The sequence below is a fragment of the Martes martes genome (assembly GCF_963455335.1).
Source record: "Martes martes genome assembly, chromosome: 2".
Lineage (NCBI taxonomy): Eukaryota > Metazoa > Chordata > Mammalia > Carnivora > Mustelidae > Martes > Martes martes.
In genome coordinates this window covers 158,998,061-159,008,181 of record NC_137889.1, presented here as the reverse complement: position 1 = coordinate 159,008,181, position 10,121 = coordinate 158,998,061, and the positions used below count along the sequence as shown (strand labels likewise).

At 36.2% G+C, this 10,121-nt stretch overlaps 1 protein-coding gene across 2 annotated transcripts in view; it reads right to left on the bottom strand.

The window, feature by feature from the left end:
- Positions 1–1,054: 1,054 nt before the first annotated feature.
- PI4K2B (phosphatidylinositol 4-kinase type 2 beta) overlaps positions 1,055–10,121 on the bottom strand; it is a 29,590-nt gene continuing 20,523 nt past the window's right edge. For both annotated transcript variants that reach the window (XM_080796259.1, XM_080796260.1), the window contains exons 8-10: positions 8,915–9,048; positions 8,069–8,128; positions 1,055–3,432 (exon numbers count right to left, since the gene is read on the bottom strand). In XM_080796259.1, coding sequence (XP_080652385.1) covers positions 3,259–3,432; positions 8,069–8,128; positions 8,915–9,048 — 368 coding nt within the window. In that variant the 3' untranslated portion in view covers positions 1,055–3,258. The remainder of the gene's footprint in view (positions 3,433–8,068; positions 8,129–8,914; positions 9,049–10,121) is intronic.

The window sequence follows — 10,121 nt, the reverse complement described above, 5'->3', positions numbered from 1 at the left end:
TAGTACTTTCCATATTCAGTCTCACTGTGTCCCCTCTTCTAACAGTGTCAGAACCTTCTCTCCTCTACACCCCCCCCCAACTTCCCTCCCTTGCCAGTCTGTGCTCTACACCTGATCATTTCCCTTAGGGCCGTCGCATGTGCTCTCCTGGGCTACTGTTGGGAACTCTGCAGAGTGGGTTGCCCTAGCACCCTCAGACCTTTCTGTGGGCCCCTGTTCCTAGCTGCCAACCGAATGCTCAATAGCCCTGTCTGTTTTGACTGTGGTTTTGGACCTAGACACTAAAAGTCCCCTTGCTTTGCTTCTGCTTACTCCTCGAAAGCCGTTCTTCCCAAGTGATCTTACTGCGACTGATGGTTTCAGCCCAAACTGCTCAGATTCTGGGATTCACAGGGTTACTACTCAACCATCTAATTTTAGCAAAGATGGTGTTTTTGTTTTTATTTTTTTTTGCTATAAGATAGCACACCTGGGGGTTCGGGGAGAGGAAAAAAACACTCGCTGCTGCTACTATTGTATCTCCTAAAACTGATTTTTTATTTTAAAATGATTTGTATTTTTCTATTTATATTATAATGCCAGGATAGGGCAGACAATGCCACAACAATACATAAATTCCAGACTTTGGAGATGCAACACAAGCACTTATTCCTTGCTCACATCACAGTCCACACAGCGTGCTCCCCTGGAAGTCTCCCAAGCTGTGACCAACAGGCCTTGGCTGCCTGCATTCTGCCAATTCTTTGTATATATGCAAACAAGAAGAGAAGAGAGTGGTCAATCATGACCACTGCAGGGGAGGGCAGTGAGTTTTACTGCCAGGTCTGGAAGTCACATCAATCACTCGTCCCCACATCTCACTGGCCAGCACTCAGTCACAGGGCCCCAGACAAACCACGACAGAGGCTGGCAGAGGTAGAGCGACCACAACTCTGTACCATTGCCCAAGCAACTCTGGGAGAAAAAACAGACTGTAAAACCTAAGACCCTATCTCTTCATGTGTCTGTAAAAGGATTTCAGGTGTAATGTGATAAAAGAACACTTGCTGTTTTTAATAAGGTTTTAATTCCATCAGTACAGAACTTTAAATAAAAAAAAAAAATTGTGACTCAAACTGTTTTCAAGTCTGCAAAAAACCTACCACAGGTTTTCCACAGCTGCCAATTGCTGACAATTTGGGGGAGAATAAGAAAGCATATAATTAAACAAAAGTAAAATGTCTCCAGTTATAAAGGTTCCACTTAAATAAGGCTTTTAGAATTTTAAAGAATTAAACTGTACCACTAATATACAAGGGAAATGATGGTTTGGCGTCATTTATAAACATAAATGTGTTCACAAACATTCTAAATATTCAATATGCATACTTCAGGAGAACTGTGACCTTAAGACAATGATTTTTATTACTTTTAGTCTACCAAGTTTGACACTATAAATATACTCATTGAAAAAATTAACACAGTATTTAAATAAGAATCAATTTCATGAAAATTTACAAAATATAACCAATATATTCTGACTTATGATCATATCTTAAATATTTCAACTTTACTCTTCTAGCCTGGGTCAAGCCATTTAAAAAATAGTTCCACACTATTTTTAACTTCAGGATATAAAACAATAGGAATTTACTAAGTTTTCCATTATAAAAATTAATAGAGCAATTCTCAAAATACCAAAAAACTGTTTTACAAAAGCAGTACCCACATCATAACAACTTATTTCCTTTAGAACACATCTTCAAAAGGCACATTTTAATTACAAGTATTTATCTAAAGATGGTAGCTGCATTTTGAATTTCCAGCCAATTTCCCACACTCTCAGCATGAAGATGGCGGAAAGTCGGGGGAGGCAGAAGAACACAGGTGTCCAGTGGGGCTGTACTGAGGGCGGCAGTGTTCTCACTCACCGCATCATCACGGAGACTGGGAGAAAGGTGAAGGAAGGGGGATCTGCAGACCTGTCTTCTGTCCTAATTTAACCTTCATGAAATACTTTTTACCAAAAATACTCAATTAAAAAAGAAAAAATCACAAGACAGAAAGCTAAAAAACCCAAAGGCCCAGACCACAAATGCCAGTTTAGTCTGAGTGGTGATGTTACTTGTTTGGGGCCTGAAGGAAAGAATGAAGCTTCTGGTTCCTTGCAATCACATCTTCATACTGGGCTTGTCTCAATTTAAATCACTTGGTGAGTTAAAGGTGCTACAAAGTCCTACAAAGTCCTAGGATGTCTGGCATACTAATTTTCAAAATCAAATTATAAATGACTTCATGGTTATCTCTGTCATGTTCCCCCTTAGTTAGGGCTGATATTCTAAAGTTGACTGTTTTTTTTAAGGACCCCAAAATGCAATCCAATATATACTTTGGGGTATGGTTTACTTTTCGGTGAAGTTAATACTAACTGAACTACTAAACTGAGTAAGATCAGTACTCTAAAGTACTAATAGATTAAGTAATTGATCCCATGCAGGAAACAAAAGGGACTTCTAATGCTATTTTGGAATTTCAAAATATTAGAGATCTGCCTTAATTTCCTGTTAGTCCCCTCCAGTCTCAGCTGAGTGTTCCATTTTTTTTTCTAAAGGGAGAATATCTTAGATTTGTTTCCTTACTATTACAAAATAATTGACCAAAAATATTCTGAAGTACAGAAAATAAAATGGTCACCTTTTACTCAACCAAAATATAACTTTCTGGTCCCTAACAGCAATGGTCACTTTAGGGGCACTTATTCAAGATCTAAAATAGCAGCTTTTTCAATTAAGGCAACATTGCTCTATTCTTACCTATTTTTCTATTAACCACTTATTAAAACTCACAAGAGCAGTTTCACCCTCACAGGCCTTTTATAATGTAAGAAGAGTGAACATGAACATCCTTCTCAATGTTTAAAAAGAATATAAAAAGTTATTCAAAGTCAACAAATACCTTACTTTCTACTTGGATTCTAAAGTAATTACAGTCATTTCAGAATATGTAAACCAAGAAATTACCTTTTAAACTAACATCAACAACATAAAATACAATTTTTCTACAAAAATACAATATAGGCAATCTATCACTTCTTCCCTGAAATAGAAATTTAATATTTGGACAAAAAAGCTGTAAACTTTTGATTACATTCAAAAGATAACCTTTTAAAGACTTACATTATTTGAGGTTTTGGCAATGGGAGCTCTTAACAGATTTGCATTACTGTATTGTTTTAACAACATAATGCCGAACGGTTTGTTTCTTTTACCCTTACAGCTGCTACCAGGAGGAAAAGAATGGCTTCCTGCAGTGGACAGTCTGGGTGAATGAACTGCTCGTATGGACAATCCGACCCTGATTTCTACCTTGACTGCGCTCCACAATCACACAGGGCATTTGTACCAGCTGAACAGGACTCTTCCCATCCTTCAGTGCCTGAGTAAGATTTAAGATCTGTGGAAAGAGATATTTTCACTAGTTCATAAGATAAAAACCTTCATTCAGTTCACTGACATTATTTTAACCATTTATTCATAACTACAGTTTTTATTTCATCCATTTATGCCCAACAGACTGAATAAAGTACATGGTTTCACATTCTCCATTTGACATAGAAGCTAAACGAAGACTGGTCCAAGTTGTCTGCTTTTTCCATAATTTGGCTATTGTTGATGGTGCTGCTATAAACATCAGGGTGCATGTAACCCTTCAAACCCTTCAAATCAAGCATTTTTGTATTCTTTGTGTAAATACCTAGGAGTGCAATTGCTGGATCATAGCGTATTTCTATTTTTAACTTTTTAAGGATCCTCCATACTGTTTTCCAGAGTGGCTGCTCTGGTTTGCATTCCCACCAGCAGTGTATGGCCACCATTGATGAATGGGTAAAGAAGATGTGGAATATACACATACAGTGGAGTATTACTCAGCCATAAGAAAAAATGGAATCTTGCCACTTGCAAAGATGTGGATGGAGCTAGAGAGTATTATGCTAAGCGAAATAAGTCAGAGAAAGACAAATAACATGTAATTTCACTCATAAGTAGAATTTAAGAAATTTCACTCATATGTAGAATTTAAGAAATAAGTGATCATAGGCGAAAAAGAGAGAGGCAAACCAAGAAACAGACTCTTAACTATAGAGAACAAACTGAGTTACCAGAGGGGAAGTGGAGGGTGATGAGGGAAATAGGTGATGGGATTAAGGAGCGAACTTGTGATGTGTTACATGGAAGTGCCGAATCACTCAGCTGTACATCTAAAACTAATATTACACTGTATGTTAACTGGAATTTAATAAAAACTTTTAAAAAGTCTGCTTTTAACTACATACTTGCCTTCATAAACTCATTCAGAAACAAAAAAATTATTGCATGCCTACTACGTGCTAGGCTCTAAGTGCTGGGGCCATAACAGTAAAAAACAAACAAAACCCCTGCTTCCATAGAGCTTACACTTTAGCAGGGAGAGGAGTCAATAAGCACAAATCAGTAAATTATACCAAGCATTACAGGGTAAAAGTGCGATGGGAAAGCATGATGAAAGCCAAGGGAGTTAAAAATTTAGGGAAGGTAGCCATTTAAAATAAAGTTTCATTTAAGAGTTTATACTCATATAGAAAAAATTAAACTAGGAAGATTAAAATATATTACATTCCATGTTTAAACATACTCTCAGAATTGCTACTTGAGAACATAAATAAGGTTATGAAACTCAATGCATAGCTTACAGCCTATTCTACTCTGTTCAGATAAAATAAAATTTTAATAATTCATTTTCTTTTTTTTCCACATATCAGGTAAAAAACTCCCTTTTGTTATGTACTTTAGAAACAAAGATGCTCCTTCGGGTATTTGAAAATATCTAATATACGGATAGTATACATTTTAGTGGTTCTTGTAAAGATTATTTAATAGTGATAGCATAAAGGTTTCAACATAAAGCCATACTAATAAATAAAATTCAAATACTTGGAATAGAATAAAACTGGATGGCTTAGATCCTAGAAAATCTGAAGTATTTAATACCTCAGAAAAATAAATCTTTATTATCTACGGTAGTTACTCATTGTATTTATGTTTTAGGATCCCTTTTAAGTTCTTCCCTTAAAATCTTCTAGGCTGGCTATACTTGGATAACAAGACACAAAGAATTCACGAAATTCACACTTATAAGCATTGTTTTTATCACGAAAATAAAAACCAGCATGGCTGAGGAATGAAATGTTCTGGTTAGTTTCTTCTTCTGGTTTTTTAAAAATTCTATTCTAAAAATGTTAGTCTAAATACACTAATTTAAGTAATATCTAGTATTTTCCTGACTCTAAAGACCTGATTGTTATAGAGAATCTGGAAAACAGAATGGTATAAAGAAAATGAAAGCCATTCTACAAGCTTAACAATTTTTAAACACATAATAGCAAAAATCACTAAAGCTATCCTAAATATTAACATTCTTTGAAAGTTGAGAAGACACTTGATGATCTTGCATTTATTTATTAAAGAAACATCTACAGAGCATGTACTGTGTTGGGGCAGAGAGAAGACTAAACAGGAGAAAAAAACACACACTAAAGTATACATATTCTAGAAACACACATTACACATATTCTAGAAACAGCCATATGAACAAATAACTGGAATGAAAAGCGATGAACACTTTAACAACAATGGACCCTATGCTCTGACTTAAAATCTGATTCCCTCCCTTACATATCACCCATTTTTTCATTTCAGAGAACAAACAAATCTATTATTGTGTATTTAAATCAGAGAAGACTATTTTTAGAAATAGACTAAACACTGCAGGCAAGGAGAAACACTCTAGTCTCCATGGGTGCCACATTTGAGAACTGGGTAGGGATGCGGTAGTTAGGCCAAAAGCAGGTTATATACACTCATAGACTTCCACATACAGACTTTGTTCTCCTTTAGACTAATTCACTGGTCCTCAAACTTTAGTACTTTACTTTAGGACATAAAATAGTATCTAACTTTTCCAGACATCCTTTTTTTAAAAAATAGATAAAACCAAAAAGATAAAGATACACACACACACACACACACACATACATATACATATATACACACATATGTAATCATGTACATAGTCAGGATACCTTATTCTTTCTGGCTATCAGAAAGACAAAACCAAATTAAAATTTTTTAAAAAAGCAAAATCAAATTAAAACATATAATCGGGCATCATTTATCTTTTTCTTCCCCCAGATCTTGAGTTTGTCATTTTTTATCTTATTACACAGATTTGTGTAATACCTTAATTCATTTGTGAATGAGACAGGATCTGAGTAAGTAAACCTAAAATAGCAGATAGCCTCTGGTCTAGCTTTGTGACAGACCTCAGAATTGGAATGTCTCCCTATCTTTCCAGACAAGCATTTTAAAATTTATATTTAAATCCCTCAGGTACTAACTTTAATCTACAATTAAAACAGACACAATTATTTACAGCTTTTCCTTAAAAAGAATTCCTACAATAAGATATATCTTTAGGGATAAGAGAATTCTTGAAGATGGAGCATACTAATAAATCAATTTTGTTTCAAGCAAAAGGGTTAACTTAAGGCATAATTATCTATGCCAGAAAATTTAGTTCAACTATAGTTTGGGATGGTAACACTCTTCAACATAATTATAGTCACTGATCACCAGAGCCCTTCATACATGCCTGCATCACCTACTTCACCTCCCTGCAAAGCTCCCAAGCTTCAGCCGCCTCATCTGCTGAGCAAATCTGCACCTCACTGTCCAGCCTCACCTTTTGCAGTGATCCTTAATCTTTGTTTGGGTTACAGACTCCTTTTGCTGATATATAAATCCTACTGCCTGTCCCCACCCCAAAATGCACATATAAACAGAATTTAACACAAGTTCAGGGAGTTCACAAAAGCAACCCAGGAGGTGTCCTCTCCAGAAATATTAGTCTCATGACAACGTTTCTGAATGGTAATCTCTCAGGGCTCCAAACCCTTCCACATGGAATCTGCATTCTGGCACTTACGGCCTCCAAGATCTAGCTGTGGCTTATTTCTCCAGCCATTTCGCTTACTATTTAAAATTTATGATTCCAGCAAAGGACCACATAAATACAATGGAGCACAGAGAGGTATATGAAGTAATAATCCATCTCTTTTCCATGACTCCTGGCCTCCTCATCACAGCTCATGCTCCAGGAAAAAAAGGAACTGGGTTTTGCTCATGGTTTTATTTCAACCACTAGAACACTTTCTGGTACTAGTTCTGTCAAAAAATATTTGGTGAATGAATGCTTATCTAATTTAATTATATGTATTTGTTAAAGTTATATAACGTAATAATCAGTACAAAAACTAGACTTCTTTGCCCCAGGTAGGCAGCATATAGCTACCTTAAATTAATTACATACTTTAGGAAGAAAAAGTTAATTAATAAGTCACTAAAAGACAATGTTTATAATAATTTGTTTATAATACTTACAAAATTATTTACAATAATTTATTTTCATGTCAAGTCTTCCTTTTGGAATCTAAATAGTACTAAGAGAGTGGAAGGACCAGACATGGTCAGTAGGTCAGCCAGCCTGCAGGTCCACACCAGCAGACCTAACACCTTGTATCTCTAAGTAAAGAAGGTATGAAGAATGACAGGACTGAGTTACAATTAGTACTTTTATGCCTCAGTCACTGCTCAGCTTTGGTGACACGGTGATTCACTGACTGCTCCGGGAAAGGCCAAACACATTCTGTGAGAAAAATCAACAGGCGACAGAACCTGGTACTGAAACATCCAAGCAAGTAGATTTGAGGAGGAAAAATACAGTAACACTCAGGAAAACAGTTATCAAAATGAGGACAAAAAATTCACAGGAGAGGGAAACTGGCTAACAAACGATATACAAAAAGGTCAAAAATAATTAATTTAGAACAAGAGGAAAGCCACTATTGAAATCCATTTCATTTTTAATCATATGCGCTATTTTGGTTCAGCATAAAAGAACTGTATCTTTGGGTTACCGTGGAGAAAAAAGTTAACAACTGTTTCAAAGAGAGATATTTTTCTTAATGAAAAAGATCACAATAACATTAACTTACCTGACCTCTCATCACAGACATCTGACTCTCAAAAGTGGCTTTGTTAAATTTTCTGTCGATCTTTCATGGAATAGGAAAAAAAAAAAAAAAAAAAAACCCACGTTATTATAATTTCAAAAATCAAGATCTTTGAAACATATATTGGAAAACAAATGAACTCTTCAACTTAGTATGTAAGGCCATTTCAAAGCCTTCCTAATAGTTAAAACAACATTTAAAGAGTATTTTTACGGGGTGCCTGGGTGGCTCAGTGGGTTAAAGCCTCTGCCTTCGGCTCGGGTCGTGATCCCAGGGTCCTGGGATCGAGCCCCGCATCGGGCTCTCTGCTCAGCGGGAAGCCTGCTTCCTCCTCTCTCTCTCTGTCTGCCTCTCTGCCTACTTGTGATCTCTGTCAAATAAATAAATAAAATCTTTTAAATTAAAAAAAAAAAAAGAGTATTTTTACTTGATTTATTTTTGGATGCCTCTAGAATGACAATAATAGTTTATTTATACTCCAACTGGATCCAAAAGGATTTTAAATGACCTTCCAGCCGATGGGTTTAGGCTTTTTTAAGCGGATTAAATCATAGCAGCTCACTAAGCATTTATTATAAATTATACTTTTGTAAAACCACAACTTTTGAAGAGAACAACCTGTCAAGTTTTAATAGTCTCAGAGAACCCTCAAAATCAGTGTTAGCTTCACAAATTTATGTTCCTGTAAAGTAAAACTGTTAATTCCTTCTTAAGTTAGGTTCTACTGCAAGTAGTGATACCAGAAGCAGTAAACTGCAAATTAGTTCTATTAAGAAAATCTCTTCTAAGATTTCATTTTCTGCAATAAGTGACTAAAAATTCACTTACCTTAAAAAGTTCATGAAGATCTTCACATAAATCTTGCACAAAGTTCATGTCAGAAATATATGGTAGAATTAAGTTTCTTGTTTCTTCAGAAAAAGGAACTTTTGCCTGAGGGAGCCAAGCCCAGTGAAATGGATCTAACAAAAGAGAGAAAGAAAGAGAGGAAGAAGTTATCAGAGAATGATCATCCCGATTCCAAGTCTGGACAGTCAATTTAGATGGTAAAGTACAATCTCTTCTTGGCCTTTCAGCTAAGATCAAGTGCAGATGTAAAGCACAGGAAGGTATTACTGGAACTAATCAGGTTCCTGAGTTTTAAATAGTAAAGAGTAAGAATTTCAATAATGAGTCTATCTCAAACAGCCCTACATCAAGAACTATATCTGAATCTCTGGTTCCTGAGTTTGAAAATTACGGGACACGTATAATTTGTTCACAGCCCCAGATCAAATGCCATGGCTGACGTTTCCCTGCCCTCTTAGTCACAAATCATCAGGAATTGACCATGTGCATAAACATACAATGTTCCAAAATTTTAAATCATTAGTAGGTAAACAGGTTAACTGGCTTTAAGGGATCAAAGATCCAATATTCCAGGCTAATTCTAGTTCTCTCCTAAGAAGACCATTAAATCTACACAGTACTAGGATCAGAAAGATTTGTAAAGTAGTAGAATCTTCTAGAGTAAGTGCATATTCAGATTCCTGAAAGAAAGTGTAAGGCTTATGACAATATGATCGCCCACAGAACCACTGTGGTTTCATCCAATGGCAACCTCCAGCTTTGATGGCTCCTACCATTTAGAAAGCCCTAAGGAAATAATCTATCTAGAGTCACTCCTTCTTAACTTCTTTTTTACTATCTCCTTGTGCACTGTGGGAAGTACACTGTCCATTCCAAAGAAAGCCTTTCCTCTAGCCCACATCTCCCTGAAGCTGTATCTAATTTCGTTTTCAGTTTTTCCTGACCAATCCACACAAAAGTCCTTATTCCATGCCTGCCTTTACTTCCAATCCCTATCCCTCAGTTCAAACTCTCTCACCTAGGGGTAACTGGGTGGCTTAGTTTGTTGAGCGTCTGACTCTCAAATGCAGCTCAGTTCATGTTCTCAGGGCTGGGGGATTGAATCCTACATCTCCGTACTCAGTGCAGAGTCTGCTGGAGATTCTTTCTCCCTCTCCCTTTGCCCCTCTCCAGCTCAAGTACACTC